The sequence below is a fragment of the Spinacia oleracea genome, chromosome 1, assembly GCF_020520425.1.
Source record: "Spinacia oleracea cultivar Varoflay chromosome 1, BTI_SOV_V1, whole genome shotgun sequence".
Classification (NCBI taxonomy): domain Eukaryota; kingdom Viridiplantae; phylum Streptophyta; class Magnoliopsida; order Caryophyllales; family Amaranthaceae; genus Spinacia; species Spinacia oleracea.
In genome coordinates, this window is record NC_079487.1 from 118,335,088 (window position 1) to 118,355,065 (window position 19,978).

Consider the following 19,978-nt stretch of genomic DNA (forward strand, 5'->3'; position numbering starts at 1 on the left):
AAGTGACCACCATTATCTATACCTAGTATTTAAAAACTGAAACCATAGGTTAGAATGTGACACGTAACCATATTTTATAATGTGACATGTGTCTTCACATCATCAATTTTCTCTTTTAGGAAAAAAAATTAAAATAGACAAAAATCAAAAGACATCATCATTAATGTACATGTCCTTGTGTTTAAAGAGGGAAGCTCAAAAGACTTCCCCTCCAAAAAAAACTAAAAAAAAACTAAAAGACATTCATACAAATAAATAATCATAACTTAATAAGTTAAGTTAAATTGTTATTAATATTTCATAACTATAACATTAATAAACATTAGTTCTTACTAAAAAGAAGGCATAAGAAGCTAACCATCTGTCAGGATGAATCCTCAACATCTCATCTTCAATGCACTCCTTATAAATAAATTGACTAACATCCATTTTCGTTACATCACTTGCACAATCAACTATATATAATCATACATTTTCAAAGGTAATGTGTGTTTTACTTTATATGTCTATTATTTTTTTGTATGGCTAAATATCAATTTTCGTCAATTTATTATGATTATTTTAATAACCGTTTGTTTTTCTATTGACGTAAGATTATATGTTACATTATCATCACCTTTTATCGATTGTTTCTCACTAAATGTTTTTAAATTAACTTAGTAATAACCTTAACATTCTATTTATTTATATGTTTATAACTTACATTAAGCAAAAATTTACGAATGCATATAAAATAATTTAAAATTTCATAATATCTAAGTTACTGTATGCCGAGCAATATAACTATGTAAATTCTTATAAAAACTTTACAAAATGCTCTCGTGCATTGCACGGGTCAAAATGCTAGTTTTATAGAAAAGTGAAGCTCTAATTTTTTTTAAAAAAAATATTAAAAAAGTTGAAGATGCAACACCCTGGGGCTAGGAGAATGAGACTTAAGCGGAACGATAATATGAGTTTCATGTCTTACCAATTTGCCATTGTTGTACCTTTCTTCTTCCTCTTCAAGTTCTTCAACCAAAGGAGAAAGAAATACAAAGTACTAGCAGGAGCAGTAAATAAAAAAGAGGAGCAATAAAAGAAATAAAGGAAAAGTTTAGCTGGCAAGCCATACAAAATTCCACTTTTTTTTTTGATATTTTTCTTTTATTCTTTAATTTTTTTTTCTTTTTTTCTTCCCATTTTTATTTACCAGGTGTTGATAGTTTGTACTCATGTGCTAGCCTATATGATTTTTCAAAACCATTACTCTGTATTTTCAAAAAAAATTATGTATATTTATATTCTTTTTAATTCTAGCTTTAAAAATATTTTAGCCGCTATCATATCACATCGTATCGTCCAATTCAAAATTTGTTGTTTTTTCGATTTCACACCCGATATTTCTTCCTCGCTGAATTGAACCGTTCACTCTGATTGTAATTGTATGAGGTAATAATTAACTGTTTTGAAGTATCAATTTTCGTTAAGCATGCATTGATCTACTATTGATTCATCGTAGTCGGTGGACGATGGTGACGCACCATTCCGAAATTTTTTGGATCTGCCAATGGTCATCTTTGGAATCTTGTCACTATGCACAATAGAAAAGAATCTTCCCATTTCTTTCAAATACGTGTTCAAAATATATTCACGTGAGATCTTGTGTTATTCGTCTTACTATGTAGTTTTACAATATCAAGTTTTTGCGGGAAAATTTTGCACCATGAAGTAATGCGTGTATTCCTGATGTTTGTTTTAGAATATAGTTATAGATCTTCAAAATATTACTCATAATTTAAAATATTAATTTAATTTGTTGAAATTGCGTATTGACAAACATGGAAAAAAAACGTGTCAACCAAAAAAGAACAGAGAAATGTAATTCAATTGATGTTAGCTTTTGTCGGAATGTGTAGTGTCCTTCAAGTGCCCTGTGAAAATAAGAAAAGGGCTTTCGCCGTATATAGAAAAAAAAGAAAAAAAAAAGATTAAGGTTGAGGAAAAGTAGAAAGGTTTATAATGAGATGAAGTTAATTGCTGATTGAAGTAATTATATTATGTTAATATTATATCTATACTATATATTATAAGGCGTTTCCACAAACGTTTACATGCCACGTGACTCTCCTTCAATCCATTTTATCAATCCACTTTCGTTAAAAAATGAGATTAATGCTTTGCTTAAGATTCAAACCCACCTCTGTTTTCAACACTAGAGCATTATCCAATTGAGGTATGGTTTCTTATATGTTATCTATGCAAAATTAATATTAATATAATACAGAAAAATTATCTTTTGAAAAAAAATCAGACATAATTTCATTGTTATTCACATAATATTCTGTGGCATTGCCCGGGCCCAACAACTAGCTTAAATTTATTTTGTGATGAGTTACGTTGTATCGAGTACTGAACTGTCAAGCCTGCAATTTAAGGAAGTTAGTTAGAACCACTTCTCACCTTGCTTTGTAGCTAAATACTCCCTCTGTTTTTTAACGTTAGTCTTGTTTCCTTATTGGGTTGTTCTTTTGTATCTTATTTGATATCTTTCCTTTTTTGGCCAATATATTCCCATTTATCCTCACATAAATATTCATTTCAAGTGTACACCAAGTTAATACCGTATGCCCCACTAATTAAATTTTATTGAATATCCACCCGCATTTTTAATTACTATTACTTCAGACTAAAAAATCCCCCCTTAATAATTTATATCTCCCTACCTACATGATCGAGTGAGCACATGGGTTAGATTCCTACTTGATTCTTGAACAAATGGACTGTCCAATATTTAAACTATGACTATTATTCAAGAGCAAAGCGAGTATATGTATAAAGTTTATGTTCTCCCTTTAATTTGAGGCATTCTTGAATCAATGGTATAAGAGCATAAATTGGTCAAGCATAGGTTAATTTTCTCTGTTTTTTTCGCGAATTAAACATTGTTTTTACTGTTCTATATGATTGAATAAACTTTTTATAATGTTTATTTCAACATTTCGCGTTTTTCGCATGTTAAACACATTTCACTTGATTTTGATCAAAAACTTTGAGGTTTGATTTACGAATTGCCCATTTTTTGACAATTTTTGGTTGATTGGAATTTACTACTTGATTTGAATTTAACTTAAATGTTTTATTTCAAAATATTTGCGAATTTAATTGAAGTTACTTTTGGTGACTTTAGGAAAATTACAAAGGCCCTGTTTGGTTAGGAGCGGTTAGCTGTTAGCTGATAGCTGGTTTGACTAGCTGTTAGCGGTTAGCTGTTTACATTAGCTGATTTGACTAGCTGGTTGCATTAGCTGTTTGTGTAAAAGTGTTTGGTAAATTAGCTGATACATGTTAGCTGTTTAATATGTAAAATGACCATTAAGGACATTGACATACTTTGTGTCTTATTAATATTAGACAAATATTTTATTGTGTTAATTTTTTCTCTCTATATTTTTCTAATAAACATTGACTAAATAAAATAACTTTTTTTATAAAAATTATTCTTTATTTAATTTTTTTAATAATATATATTTTTTAAATAGATAAATATTACTAATGAAATTTTAAGCATGATTGCAATATATACTTCAATTGCTTCAAAGTACTAATATAAAATTTATTACAATAAAAAATGAATCTAGTAAATATGGTGAAATGAAAAAGAAAGTGTAATTAATGTTTTTAGGAGAAAAATATGTAAGGTACCAAGGTGGATAGTGGTTGTAATAGGCAATAGTAGGACAAAATAGTAATTTTCATCCACTTTCTCAAACCTCTAATTGCAAAAAGCTCCTATATTGATCTTTTTCAAAATTAGCTTTTTCACCCCAAAACTCTCTTTCAATCCTCTCCTAACTAAACACTCTCAATTAGCTTTTTCTAAAAGTCAAACCTCTAATTCACCTCAAAAAGCTATTTTTCCCTCAAACCTCTCCTAACCAAACACCCCTAAAAGTTTTTTTTAATTTTCATCAAACCTGAAGGGAATCATGGTGAATGCTAGTGAATGTAATATTTCCATCAAATCTTAAAATTGAGCATTGTGATAATTCAACTGATTTGCTTGTTTCTAGTTTCTCGTTTCTGTGTTATTTGATGGAAATAATTTCTTGATGGAGTAGAAATGTGCAAAGAAGTATAGGAGCTAACAATATGTTGGACTTTATTGAAGGATTTACTAAGAAACTATAGATTACTAAACCTATCTATTAGTAGTGAGTCAGATGTGACCATGTGGTCATTAGATTGTTGTTAAGTTCAATGAAACCTATAAATTTTGGAGAATTTTCTCTTGTTGAATATGTTGTAAGAACTTTGGAATAATGTTAATTAAGGAGTGTTTTGGTCAAACTATTGGGCCACATGTTTATTAGCTAAAATAGCAATCAGACAATATGATGCAACACAATCTTACTATGATTCTTTATCATAATAAGATGAAGAAATTACGGGATGAACACTTTAAAATACTTTTCTGCTTACACTTGTGAAGCTCTCAAAAATTGGTCATGTAATTTCTTAAAAGGGTGCTAGATTTTAAGAATGAAGAAAAAAGGTTGAAAAAAACCCTTAGATCTATGGCTTGAACAATGGTTGTGATACTATGTGATATAACAAGTGACTTGTATACATCTTAACTATGGACCATTTGGAAACTGTAAATAGATACACAAACAGATATTGATATAATTGGTGAATCAAGTGCTTAGTTGTGCAAAAACAATTTTAGAAACCTCAATCCTCTGTTTCGTTCAAAAAATGTGGTCGTAATTCCGGTGGTCGTAAGAGGGATTGGAGGTAGGAGAAGATGGATAAAAGTTTTGATTATTGCAAGGAGAAAGTCATGCTATGATGCTACAAGCTTACTGGTATCTTAACTGGTATATGAGAAACAAGAACCCAAAGAAAACCTAGCTGGTGGGTAATAGCTCAAGAGACACAAGACATTTCGTGTTCCAGTTTAGCTAATGATGGAAGATTAGCTAATGCAATGCAGTCTGCAGCTGAAAATGTGGACACTCCTTTTCAGCCCCGACCCTGAGGGTAGGCACCTAGTGCCACCGCCTAGGGCCCGTGGGTTGGAGGGGGCCCAAACTAAAATTTAAAAGCTGAAGCTGCTATATGTTAAATAAAAGAAATGCTTCAGCCAATTACACTTCAGCTTCTCTCGTCTTTTCAGGCTTCATTAATTTCCAAAATCTAACTAACTGGGGGCATTAATGGCAGTATATCCATAAAGAATGAATAACCAGTTACCAATGAACTTTTGATCTTCGTTTCTTCCTCGTTAATTTTGCAGTGGGAGGAGCACCTTTGTTCTTCTTAGTTTTGCATCAGTTGAGTGGTTTAAATACCCTTAAAACCTAATTCTGAGTACAACAATGCGTCATAAACTACTTACTTGAGGCGGGTTTTCGATTTTTAGCAGATTTCATATTAGATGAATCATGCTAATTTAGTAGAGTTCATATTTTTATTATTTAATTAACAGTAATTTAAGTTTTTCTATTTATGTAATATGTTAACTTGATTTTTTCCCCTTCCAGTATTAAAAAAATTATTGGAAAACAAGATGAGATTATATGTTACTCCGTAATATTTTAATGGACTTTGGAGTTATATGTTAAAATAAAGGGCCCTTGTATAAACTTTTGCCTAGGGCCCTGAAATTGTTAGAACCGACACTCCTTTTGAATGGAGATTAATGATGACTTAAACAGGGGCGATCTAGATATTATTATACAATGAGAAAATAAAAACCCTCGGATGCATTTGCGCTCTTTTGTGCTTAGCAATTATAACAAATAATCCATTGTATATTTTAGATCTTCAAGTGACTACAAATAAATAAAAAATATGCAACTTTGAACTACGTTAAAGCTAAATCACTCGTCCAACACGCCAATATTACACTATTATGGCTACACAAACGCTTAACTCATGCCATTTTTTAAAATTTCGAGAAAAGTTTCCTAGACATGAATGTATTTTTCAAATTTTTTTGTTATTTGACTTACTTACTCAACTTGATTAAACATGTAATAAGTAATGTTATATTTATGTGGAAAAATAGTAACATATTATCATGTAAACTCTAACGTTGCGTTAATTGCCCCAATTTATTTGTCACACTTTCTACTACCACCGTTATAGTTTAAATGTCACACTTCATTATATGATATGCACCTAATAATATTAAATACAAGTAAAAGACACTCCATAACCTTCTAGACCCCTATCTTATAGAGTCACTATTTACTGTTTTCTTCGGTGCCGAAAAAAGAGAGGAATAATGCTATAAAAAAAAGCAAATAGTAGGCAATTTTGTTTAAAGTTGGCGATTTACAACTGAAACTGAAAAAAGATTGAAACTGTTATTGACGTCGTGGATGATATATCGGAATTCGGAAATTATAAGAAAAATTAGCATATTTCGAAAAATTTGAAGTTTTCTATTTACCCAGTTTCATAAAATCATTTCGATTGTCAAAATATTGTTCATGTTTCTTTTGTTTTGACATAGTTCATGTTTCATTTTAAGCCGTATAAATCTTCCCATCGATCTTATCATCATAACAACAATTAAATACCTAAATCGTCCTAACTTTTCCAGAAATTGGTGCGTATTTTTTAAAAAGAAATCTCCTTTCCCACCCAACCATCCCCACACCCATTTTTTCTTGTATTTTTTTTTTATTATACAATAATGTAATTTCTCCCCTTCCGAATACAAGTACTACGTATAACACAATGATTGTTTTTTTGTACATGTTTGCCTTTTCTAAATACCGGTGTTTTTCTCCAAATAGGAACGTTATTATGAAATGAAGGAAGTATTACTTTAGTCGAAAATCATTCTCAACAACCTATAGACAACTTATTATTTCTCCGTAATCATTTTAATCTAACTTTTTATAGGTTTCACAATATTTAGGAAAATTTGTCAATTGAGTAGCTTTTAAAGGACTTTGAGAATTGCTACATAGATTAAAAAAAAGTTGTCATTTACTACCTTTTGCTAGCATGTGATGGCAACTGTACCTTAATTATTTTTTCTGCCGATTATGCCGGACAAATGGTATCATAATTACCGTAATTAAACTTAAATAATAATACCTAACAAAAAATTAAAATCCACCCAAAGTTAAGAAAAAACCCAACAAAATTAAAATTAAAATTAAAATTGGGGGTTTGTGTATGATAAGTCTCTAATTTAATCTCCTTCCAGTATTTGCAATTTTTTATTGCCTCTGTGACTCTTTCAAAAAAAAAAAGTATGCATACAAATTTAATGGAGATCTATTTAGTTTTAAGGTAAAGTTCATGTATAAAACCCATCAAAACAAATCCGAATAGGAAAAAGTGACAAATTGTTTTTAATTATAATTTTAAATTAATTTTTCAATTTTTTTTACTTTTTCAATTTTATAGTCAAAGCGGTCAAACATATGAATGAATAAAATTGATCCACAAAATAAAGAACTAAGATTTAAGAAACCTACTATTCTTAACTAAGGTTCCTCAACAAAAATTAAACTTTTCTTTACCACGGAGATTATGTTTGGAACCATTCTTACCAATATCACTACAAGAGTTGTCACTGGAACTAAGGAGAAGAAAGGCGAGCCAATTAACAAGGAGGAATGTGGTACAATAGGTGAGAAGTAAGGTGGTTAGCGTGTTCCCAATCTTCGAACTTGGATGTATCTAAAGGTTTGGTGTAATGAGTTGTTTCGAAGGGGATTGAGTTCTATTTTGCTGTTTTCGGGTTATGCTTTAGTTACTTTTCGATTGGTTGTAAGTAACGGGCGATTTCTTTTTGGTATAGTAGCCCCGTTTTGTATAAAAACAACTTCTACACTGCGGCCACTAATGTAATATACTGGTATATTTGTTTGTGCGTAAATAAAAAAGATTCCCTCAACAAAAAAAAAAACTTTTCTTAACTAAGGGGTCTAAGTTTTTAACCAAGGGTCTATATTTTCAAGTGTCATTTAGTTAAACTTGGCCAGAAAATACATTCTAAATCTTAAACGGTCAAAAAAATTAAGTTAGACCCCAAACGGTTAAAAACATAATAACATGGCACCTCATTTGTTTCCTTAATTTGGTAGTAACTAAAAAAAAATCTTAAAGCTTCCCAATATTTATTTTCCATACTAAAATTTCAAAAGGTCTTACATGTACAAGTGTATAATAGATTTATTATTACATCAAGGTAATTTTTAACCATTTTTTTTTGTTAATTTTTACCTATATATTTTTTTAACTTTTATTATGTTTTAATAACTTTTATGTTATGAAATAAAAAAGTTGAGCGATATAAAAGATGGTATACAAAATGTTTGATATACTACGATTGTAGCTATGATGAAAGAAAGTTTTTATTTGATATGATTGTTATGTATTTGTTAGATTCAAATATTTATGTAGATGTCGTATGACTTTTTATCAATGAATTAATTTGATTATAAAAAAAGAAAAAGTTAATAGATAAATAATTTAAATGGTTTTTTTTTTATCATTAATGAAACAAATAATTTTTACATATACATAGGGCGTGTTTGGCGGTAGCTTTTGAGGTAGCGGGTAGCGTTTTGACCGAGTCAAGATGCTACTTCTAAAATTTGTAAGTGTTTGGCGAGGTAGCGGTTTAGGTAGCGGTCAACGGTAGAGGTAGCGGTTGAGTAGCTTTTATCAAACGTTAAAATTAGTAGCGTTTAAGGTAGCGGGTTGCATTTGACAAATTTATATTAAAGTTTTAAATAATATTTCAGCTTTTATTTTATTTTATAATATCTACCGCTACTTTTACCGAACACTCATATCAGTTACCCGCTACTTTGACAGCTAACCGTTACCCGCTACTATTGACCGCTACCCGCTACTCCAACTGTTACCCGCTACTCAACGGCTACCCGCTGCCCGCTACTTTTGCCGAACAGGGCCATAGTATGAATGTAACTTTTTACTCCATCCGTTTCTTTTTGTTTGTTACGTATTCCTTTTAAGGTGTTTTATTTTGTTTGTTACATGGAAGAATCTTTCTATTTATAAACTTATTATAGTGTTATTTTTTGTGTCCACTCTTAATTTTAATTGGTCAACTTTTTCAACTCATTAAATTTATTTACCATTTCCCAAGTATGTTAAGTTAGCAATCTTTGTGCTTTTTCATTATTGGTTCATTTTGATAAATAAAACAATCTTATTGGTTGTTGTAGTGATTAGTGGATTGGGGTTTTATTTGGGTTAAATTTTTTAATAAAAAAGAAAAGAATCTCTACTATACATTAATAAACGTGCAAAAGTCCAAACGTAACAAACAAAATGGAACGGAGGGAGTAGGATTTTACGTTAAATTATACGTAATGTACAATTAATTATTGTACAACTGCTTGCAAATAAAAATTTGTGCTAAAAATTTGTAAATCCTAAAACCCTGAACCCTTGAAAACACTCCCTTCCCCCTTCTCCCTTTTCCCTTCTCCCTTCCCCCTCTGTCTTCCTTCTCAAATTTGAACATTACGATGCTATAATCTCCACTCTATAATCAAAGTTACAGTCTTTAATCTAAATTAATCGAGAACAATGGTGTTCAGACGACTTCACTTGAGTTTAATGGCCACTTCTTCTAATCCTGCTACCTCCATTTTTGGGTATTGCAGCCCGTATTTCTTGGCCAAGGTAAGTCTCCCATTTCTTGCTTTTTTGAACTGAATGATTTTAAAATTATAATTGTAGTTGAGTTCATTCAAATTGTTATAGTATTTAATTGTAGATATTAGGTTGTTTCTGTGATTGATCGAGGGTTTATTAAGTTGTTATTGAAATGTAGGATTGTCGGGTTTTAGGCTTATGATAGATGAAACTGTACCCGAGAGCTGGGATCGAACCCCAGCTATATCCTTGACTTATATATACCGGATTGGTTAATGAACATTTTGGAAATTAGGTTTTAGGATTGGTAACAATGATATGATTGTACTTTGTTTTGATGATGTGGTTTTTTCTTTTAATTGGGGGGGGGGGGGGGGGGGGTGGAGTTTCTAATTTGATTCTTTTTCAAATGTTGGGGAAACCAGAACCTGGGAAGTAGCTGCATATGAATATGAATGTGTGTTATGTGAAAACATATTAGAGAGTCGTTTGTATAAGCAAATTAAATGTTGTGGTTGTTCTTGATTGTTTATTGATGGAATTATGTCATTTCGAGCTGTGATTCGGATTTGATTTTGCAAAGGAGAGTCCGTATAAAGCACGAAATCTACTTTTGAGATAATTGGGTGGAGTTAATATGTTTCTTTGAGTCCTTGTTCCTTATCTTGGGAAGTTGGGAGATTTTAAATCTAGATGCAAGTTTCTCACCTTAACTTGTGTAAAAGTCTTAATTATATGTTTGGGGATGTGATAATACGTATAAACAATTTATTCTTGCGGGGAGGAGAAATATTAGCGTAAATGTAGAAATGTAGGATTTCCCCTTTACTCATTACTCATTACTCATTTTGTCCAGAAATAATTGTAGCATTGTTCGAGCCGAATTTAAAATAATTTTACGAAGATAACTTAGATAACCCTTGTAATAGTTATTTCCTCCCATCAATTTTTCAAATGGATTATAATGAGATATTCGAGCATGATCAATTATGGAGTACTATTTTAGAAAATGTGGCAGATTTGATGTAGTAGAAATTATATGCTTATATTGCAGCAAGTCTGCAACTCATATTTGGCATATATCATGGAATTCCTGATTTGTCTACTCTTTCATAAATATGTTTGTTGATCTTGTGGTTTATGTGGAATTATTTGTTGCAGACACGATATAGTACATTACAGAGTTATGCAGCCACCTATTTTCCATGCACACCTGTCAGTAGTTGTGGTATATATACGAAAGGATCAGTGATACAGTTTAAAAAAGTTAGAGGAACCTGTAAGATGATAGATCAGCAGCCAAAATCTATCAAATGTAATAGTTTCAGAGAACTTGTTTATGAATCAAGGAAGGGAGGTAGCATTTGTTCTCTTTCAATAATTGGGGTTGCAAATCATCCTTTGCGTTCTACTTCAAGTCTCAGTATTTCAAATAAAATCGTTAGACCTACATATGTTGGCCATGTGGCTTTAGCTAAGAAGATGCTCTCCACAAAGGCAATGCCAGAGTCAGGTCTTAGTGGTACAAGCACTAGTGAGTCCGTGTTTGTAAAAGATGGAAAAACTGGTGCGAATTTACCGGAACCTATTTTTTCCAATAAACACCAAAGGCGAGTAAAGGCATTCACCACTCAAGGGAGTACTGAAGGTAATCCAAAGAATACTTTTCCTAGTCAGGTGGCTAGGAAGAATATTCCTGTCCATCGAGTATCTGCCTGTATAAATGTGAATTCTGTAAATTCTATTGAAGTGCTGGGAATAAATGGGCAAAACGAAGCAAGCTCAGAACAGTCTCTCTCCTCTCCAAGTCCGGCTGACAGTAAAGCAGAGTCAAAGAGTGAAAAAAACCCAAAGCCGAGACCTCGAAACAAGAAGAGAAAAAAAGAGCCATCTGATACACTGTCCCCACTTGACGCTGTTCCCTCAAAAGGATCTAAAAGTGTTAAAAAGACAAATGGCCTGTCACCACAGACTGCCGAGGTAAGCATTCTTCATTTTCTTCAATGAGACAAATAGTTGTTGGTAGGCGAATCTTGTTGTGATACCGTAGTTTCTCAGGATAGCTCAACTGTTTATATACCTAAGGAAGAGGCTGACCTTGCCGGATCAACTCAAGCTGTGCCTAAGAAAAAAGCCTGGAAGTCTACGAAGAACGGGAGATCTCTGAAAGAAGATAACTCAGTGAAGAAAACAAACGGTGCTTTACAAGAACCTGAGAAGGTGGCAGAGGAGGTACCTTTTACCCCCAAAGCACCTCAAAAACAAAAACCACCAACTATTAACGGTATCAAGTCAATCAAGTTAAATCCATTGTATCCTCCTACAGGAAAATCTGTTTTGGTGGTGGAATCCCTCACCAAGGCAAAGGTTATTCAGAATTACCTTGGCAACATGTATGAAGTTATACCGAGTTATGGCCATGTAAGAGACTTGGCTGCTAGGTCAGGGTCTGTGCGTCCTGACGATGACTTCAGTATGGTATGGGAGGTTCCATCCTCAGCCTGGACTCATCTCAAGAGTATGAAGGTTGCAATTAGTGGGTATGTTCTTGTCCTCTTTGACATTTGTGCCTAATGAAGTGTTCCTGACTGTGCAATGAACAATTGAAATAATACTAGTTGTTTACATCTTTGACTGACTAGTTATATGATTCTATCGTATGACAGTTTTTCTTTCCATTGCAAATTCTCAAATATTCCTAAACGCTACCTTTTTTCTCTTTCTTTCATGAGTTGTTGTATACTTCCCCCGCTTCTTAATAGATGCATCATTTGACTTTTTACATTATTTATGTACAACTTTGACCATCAATATCTTTAATTATTTTCGTACACTTTACACTATTAAAAATTATAAAATTTTGATATTATGAAAATATGCTTTGAGATTAACCCAACAACAATCAAAATTGTGAAACTTGTACTTGTATAATTGTAAATAAATGTGATCAAATTTAGTATGAGAATAATGTAAAAGGCAAAGTGATGCATCTATTAAAAAATGGAAGAAGTATGAGATTGTTTGCTTTTTTTTCTTCTAATTTTTATTTACTGGTGTTTGTAGTTTCATATTGGGTAACTCTTGTTATTATTAATTGTAAGAGGTTCTACTCATCCTTGTTTATTCTGTTCCAGAGCAGATAATCTTATTCTTGCATCAGATCCTGATCAAGAAGGAGAGGCTATTGCTTGGCATATCATCGAGTTGTTGCGGCAACAGAATGGTTTGCGTGATAATATGACTATTGCCAGGGTTGTCTTTCAAGAAGTAACAGAATCAGCAATAAAAAATGCTCTGCAGACTCCAAGAGATATTGACGTTAACATGGTACATGCTTATCTTGCTCGCCGTGCACTTGATTATTTGAATGGATTCAACATTTCCCCTCTCTTATGGAGAAAGCTTCCTAGTTGTCAGTCTGCTGGACGAGTACAATCAGCTGCACTTTCTCTTATATGCGACAGAGAAATAGAAATTGAGGAATTCAAACCACAAGAGTATTGGAGTGTGGAACCCACATTTAGTGCTTCAAATGCGGAAACATCAACAAGCAAGTCTTCTCTTCGGTCATATTTGACTCATTTTGATTCTAAAAAGTTGAATCAGTTTTCAATTGGCTCAGAGACCGAAGCGAAGATTATTGAGCAGCTGGTGAGTTCGTCTGATTTCAGGGTGACTGCTGTTAAGAGAACTAAACTAAACAAAAAGCCTCCCACTCCTTATATAACATCGACCCTTCAGCAAGATGCTGCAAATAAGTTAAGTTTCTCTCCCTCTTATACAATGAAGCTGGCTCAGAAATTGTATGAGGGGATTCAGTTTGCTGATGGCAAGGCGGCTGGATTGATAACATACATGAGGACGGGTGGTTTACATATATCTAATGAAGCTGTAAAAGAAATATGTTCATTGGTTGGAGAACGTTATGGTTCGGAGTTCGCTGCAAGTAGTCCACGCAAATTTTTTAAAAAGGTGAAGAATGCTCAAGAAGCACATGAAGCCATTAGACCCACAGATGTAAGAAGATTACCATCAATGCTTGTAAGAGTTCTTGATGAAGATTCCTTAAAGTTGTACACTTTAATTTGGGCTCGTACAATGGCCTGTCAGATGGAACCTGAAAGAGTTGATCAGATACAGCTTGATATTGGTAACAATGGTGGTTCTCTTTCTTTTCGAGCTGCTTGCACTGCAGTTGATTTCCCTGGGTTCAGGTCCATTTATGAAGATGTGGAGACTCGGGCTATTAGAGATAATGACATTGAACCCTCTGATCGTGCTGAAATTTTTAAGATCCTTAGTAATCTTAAACAAGGAGACCCTTTGTGTCTTGGAAATTTGGAAACAAGAAAACTCCATACTCAGCCTCCACCTCGCTACTCTGAGGCATCATTGGTGAAAAAGATGGAGGAGCTTGGAATTGGAAGACCTTCAACATATGCAATCATACTTAAAGTTTTACAAGACAGGAAATATGTTACAGCGAAAAGGCAAGCGCTGAACCCTGAATTCCGTGGCCGTATGGTCTCAGCATTTCTCTCTCACTATTTTAACGAGGTGACAGACTATAGTTTTACTGCTGACATGGAAACTGAGCTTGACAATATTTCTGCTGGATTGACTGACTGGAAAGGTCTCCTAAGAGATTACTGGGGTAGGTTCAGTACTTATTGCCAGAGTGCTGGCAAAGTTCAGATTCATCAAGTTGAGAAAATGATTGAGAGAACTTATGAAAACTTCCTTTTCTCCTCGCTTCCTGAAGAGAGCCGAGCATGCCCCAGTTGTATGGAGGGTTCTCTAGTCTTCAAAGTGAGCAGATATGGTGCAGGGTATTTTATAGGTTGTGATCAACAACCCGAATGCAAGTAAGTATAAACACATCCAATCACATCTTTTTGTCTACATATTGTTCATAGCAATTTCAACTTCGTGAGGTCAATTTAGTCTTCACTGCATGTGTAAATTTTAATTTCATTTGGTCCTTGCAGTTCTTTGCCTAAATTATGGTAATATGGTTTTTGTAAGACACCAGTGGCTAGCCATTGTTCTCCTTATAGCTATTATTTTCTCGAAGGAAACGTATTATAATATGTAAATTTAAAAAGCTTGAGAGCCATTGAGAGTTCACTGCAGTATGGAGTACTTGTGAATGACTTACGCATGTGCTTACAGACTGAGTCTCATAATTATGCACCAATTTAAAGTGATGCAATTTTTTAGGGCTTAAATATCCTATTCAACTGAACATTTTCTTTTGTCATCCGTGGCATGTTCCTTAGTGGAGATTTTATTCTGCTTAAATTAAAGTTCTCCTAGTCTATTTGCAGTTGATTTTTTTCTCTTTTTGGCCTTCATAAGAGCTGAAAGAAAAGTTCTGCATGATCGACCTGTTAAGGTTAACAGCACTATTTTTGTCTATCCGAGTCTTACCAGAAGTAAAGGCCCAAAATAGTTGATGTTTTCCCTTAATGAGTTTTGAGGTGATTTTTTTTCTAGACATCTACTTGTTCTCAACTTCTCATGAACAAATACACCAATAATAGAAAAGTTATACGGTATACCAATTTCAACAATTGTCCGTGGTGTGACCTAAGGAACTTTTAAGCAGTTAAGTCTCAATTATCCACCCCTGGGTCAAAATTCCATTGTGGTTTTCAGTTTTAAAATCATAACAATGAACCATAATGTTGTGTTTCATGAGTACTCTATTGACTTGAGCTTTGTTGGATGAAGCTTTTAATACTTTGAACTTGTTCAGTGGTCAGAGTCAGACCTTATGTTGCAAGGTGAACAGGGGTGGTTATTTTTGTTAACATGAAAACACAATATTCATTGTTGATTACCCTATTTTAGGACAGTGCTTATGACACTTTGCCGGTCCTGATTAGAACTTTGAAGTGTCGTGAACTGTTTTCTCCTTTCGTCTTTGATAGTGACTTTTGGAGCTGCATTTGAGGAAAGCTTTACTGAAACAGATGCATGTTTTGATTTCCTGAAGAATGTGTCATTTATCTTTGTGTCAGGTTTATTGCTAAGACATTGTATGGGGAAGAGGATGAAGACGAAGCTCCTCAGGAAAACCTGGTAGTTGATGATCCAAAGTTGCTGGGTATTCATCCTGTTTCTGGTGCGAAGGTATTTGACAAGAAAAAGTTTTGGTGTAGTTTCTTTTTCCCCACTTTTGTATTGTCAATATATTTAAGATTATCTTACTATGATCATTTACAGGTCCTTTTGAAGGCTGGCCCTTATGGGTCTTACGTGCAGCTTGGTGAAGATAGAAAAGGATATTTACCGAAACGAGCATGTGTAACTAAGGTCGGTTCATTTAATGCTTTTTTTTTTATGTGTGTTATTATTTCATGGTAGATAAAACTTCGCAATGGAATGGGCACATGTATACAGCACATTGTTTGCATTTAGTTGAGAAAAGTAAACTCAAAATCAGCACTGGAATAAACTATTGACCGACCCACTATCATGTGTTCACTCCCTTACCCAATTTGTCAGTTTATGTTTTCTCATCACTCTGAGATCCATGTTAGGCTAAAAGAGAGGAGAGAAATTGAAAAAGATGAATGAAGGGGCGAAATAAGAATAAGGATTAGCTGGATAATGTTGGGTTCTGATTATTTCTGGCAAGAACTCGCAAAGGTTTACCAAGTATCAAGTAGATGATTTGTTTTATGAAGCATGGTACACAACTACACATGATAAAACTGATAATTTATTTTTTAAAAAAAAATTGATATTTTGATCCAATAAGAGTGAGCGTTTGATTTTTGTATCATAAGCAGTTGAATGCTACTGTTCTTGTTTCATTATGATAAATTATATTCCTGTTCCAAACTCAATGATTTAACCTAGTCGACACGGAGTATAATATTGACCTAGGTGAGCGCCTCTGATAATCATCTGGCAGTATTTGAATGGTATTATGACTATTGTGGCATTAGATTTATCGAAAAGGCCTCTGGAAATTTTGGATCTTGCTCGCTCTAGAATGAAAAGCTGCACATAAGAATCAGGATGACTCCCTTTCTGACTTGTGAATAGCTGAATACTAATCCAACATACTTTTGTGAACATAGCCATTAAAACATGTTCTTGCTGCAAAGGGGCATAATTCAAGTACCTGTAGTAATAAGAAATAACAAGTACAAGCTCTCTTCCCTGAACTAGAACTGAGTCCTTGTCCCTCCTTTACCAGAGTAACTGTGATAGGGAGAACTGTGCTGGTTAAGAAGAGATTACGACCTACATAAAGGGAGAACTTTGATTGATACGTGGACTGCCTGGACACTAAAACCCAGCCTGAGGCGACTTTATGCTCCATTGAATTATTGCAATACTTACTTTTTCCTTGTGGCATGACTAGTAAATGTATGACACTATCTGGGAATTTTATTGTAATTATGGAGATTTCCGCCTTTTTCATTAAAATCACCTTATGCTGGAGAAGCTGTTGACTATGTTCAAATACAGTTTCGAAGCATGCTACTTTAGTGTGATAGTCACATAATCAGTCATTGGTGTGCTCTGGTTTTCGCTTTCTAGATGGAAGGTAGTCAGATTCCTATATTCCTTCCCCTTTGCCGATATTCTTCTACATGCCATATTTTGTTATTTGTTGTTATTGGAAAATATATATATTTCCCCCCCTAGACTGCCTCTTATTTGGGATCCTTTTCAGATCAAGGATGTGAACTCAATCACGCTGGAAGATGCTATTGATTTGCTTCGCTACCCTATCACACTGGTATATCTCTCTATTCATTTCAAGCATTTGCCGTTTTTGCTTTTTTTCTTTTCTTTTTTTTTTCTTTTTTTTACACGCACTTCTGACTCTTACCCTTTCTTAGCCCCTTGAACTGATTATTTTGTGAAAATCACTCCCAGGGAAATCACGAAGATGGCTCACCAATACAATTAAGGTACTCACACACAGGATTTTGCATTAAGCATCGACGCAACTTTGCTCCTGTGCCAAAGGTACGGTTTTGATCGTGTTTTCTACTTTTTGCTGTATGTTGTGAATTGTTTTTGCTATTATGGAACATCACAGGACTTCTTTATGGTTCTTTATGATTCTAATGACTTGTGATGTTCACCCGAATATATAAAGTGCTGGATCGTTGTGTGGTCGATTAGTTCCCGTGTCAACTGGTGGACGCTTTAATTTTTTTTCTCTTGGGTATGTCATTGAATGTAACATATATATCCAAGCTTGTGTTAAAGTATATGTCTCAATAAATATTATTAAAATATTAATTTTCTTATAATTTTTACTTATTGATAAATAAATATACTAATAATTAAAGTTTCCAGTGTTTAGGTTTGAAAATATTTAGAAGATGGTGGAGGTGGTAGCTATGGGGAACAAGGTAAGGGAGGTTAGGAACATAAGATGAAGAAAATGAAACAGGAAGGGGAGGAATTGGAGTAATAAATTGGAGGGATTAAGGGTAAGTAATTAAATATATGGAGTAAATGTGGAGGAAGTAAGGGAAAAATAGAAATATTACGTTATAAAACTTAACTAAACAAGAAACATGTCAACTAAAAAAGAAGTGAGGAAAAATACCATTGGGTATAATTACTTTTACTTTGTCCTAGCTTCTTAAGCTACATCTTGTTTTTCTTTTTCTTTTTCTTGTTTGCTTGAGGTACTCGGTAGCTTTTGATTGTTCTTTCACCCCTTTTTTTTGCTAGTGTCTTTTATACTACTTCGGTATTTGATGATGATAAGAACGTATTTCATTGGCTGAATCCATCTGCAAGTTTGAGTATCTTATAAACTATAGGAAATAAGGTTTTATTTTTTTAATTTATGCTTCGATCCAGCCTCACTTTTGAGTTTTGACGCATTGCTTTAGCGACTGATGAATCAACCTGTTTATGCAGACCTTGGCTCCAGGTGATATAGATATGAAGAAAGCCCTGGAGTTGCTGTCAGGTGTAGGTGTTAGAAGAAATGGTCGGCCAAAGGGTGTAAAGCGTGTGGAAGAATCTGATGATGACTGTTAGGATGTTATACACACTTCTTTGAAGCTAATTGCTTCTTGAATAAGTAAGTATTCAATTTTCAGGCAACATCACCAGAGAATTTGCGCGTTGAGCTGGTAATACCATGTACAGTTGAAGCCGCAACATGATGCTCCATAGTTATGTGCTGGTGATGAGCTACCTTGAGAAATTTAGTGGTTGATGGTTCCTATTCTTTTGATCACCATAAGCAGCAACATTATTTTTTTGTTTCATAAAGAAGTCAAGTGAGTAGTATTTTTGATCTCCACATAAAGAAGTAGTTTTACAATAGAGAAATTATAAAGGTCTTTGGCCTATTATTTTAGGACTATTGAAAAAAAGTAACAGAAACAATTTTATAGTTTCTGGCCTGTAATTTTATTATAATTGCTCTTTCGTAAAAAGAAAGTTACTACTCTGTATAATTTATTTGCTCAAATAACCCATTATCAATTTAGCACCATACTTTTCTTTGTTTAACTTCCGATTCTCTCTCTTCCCACCCTCAAATTCAAGGTATTGTAAATAATGCAAATACTGATATATCAAAAGATACTGAAAAACTTAATCCGAGATATCAAAACCCTTAATTCTTGTGAAATAAATGTTTTTCAAACCATTTTTTTCATTTTGTAATACTAGTATAAAATATACTTTTTAACTGTTGCAATAACTATTCCACATATGTTTTTTTTTTTTTTGTTATGTTGCATAAAATGTATATTCGTAAATTTACAAGTTACCTGATCCGATCACCTATTTCATTAGCAAATGACAAATGATGAATGTAGGTAATGAGTTAAGCGCGTGACCAAGGAGGATAGATGTAGTGGAACTTCACTCTATGTAAATCCAATCCATTTGTATTCTGAAAGGGGAAGCCCGAGGCTTGACTTTTGGCATCCCATATAAAATACCTACAATACCTATAATGACTTTGATTTTACCTTCCTTCGATTTTTTTTTTCTCACCTACTACGAAGTACCTATTTTCATTACATATTTATATTAAAGCAAAATTCAATCAAAATAGTAGGGAGTACTAAAATGGAAGGATGTAGGTTATGAGTTTAGCGGATGAGTAGAGAAAATAATGCAGTGAAGCTCTACTCTATCCGACTCTTATCTTTTTCTTTCTTTTTAAGAAGGTAAGATGAATGATTGAATTGGTACCTCTCACATGTATTTTCAGTCAGCTGAGCAGGGCAGATTTATTGGAACGGGAGGGGGGTATAAGGGAAATTTTCACCTCCAAAGAACTCCTAACGGGATTTAATCGATTATAAGGCTAAACCATTACCACTAGATCAAA

At 33.4% G+C, this 19,978-nt stretch overlaps 1 protein-coding gene across 2 annotated transcripts; it reads left to right on the forward strand.

Annotated features, from left to right (window-relative positions):
• The first annotated feature begins 9,394 nt into the window (after positions 1-9,394).
• Positions 9,395-19,146, forward strand: LOC110783922 (uncharacterized). Of its 2 annotated transcripts, XM_021988307.2 has the most exons (9): positions 9,395-9,666; positions 10,801-11,619; positions 11,698-12,179; positions 12,774-14,504; positions 15,663-15,774; positions 15,868-15,957; positions 17,333-17,398; positions 17,539-17,631; positions 18,544-19,146. In XM_021988307.2, the coding sequence occupies exons 1-9, from the start codon at positions 9,571-9,573 to the stop codon at positions 18,664-18,666; spliced, it is 3,612 nt and encodes a 1,203-aa protein (XP_021843999.2). In that variant the 5' UTR covers positions 9,395-9,570; the 3' UTR covers positions 18,667-19,146. The 2 variants fall into 2 exon arrangements, with proteins under 2 accessions (XP_021843999.2, XP_021844000.2); XM_021988308.2 differs by lacking the exon at positions 9,395-9,666 and having other exon boundaries at positions 11,254-11,619; positions 11,703-12,179.
• The last annotated feature ends 832 nt before the right edge of the window (positions 19,147-19,978 follow it).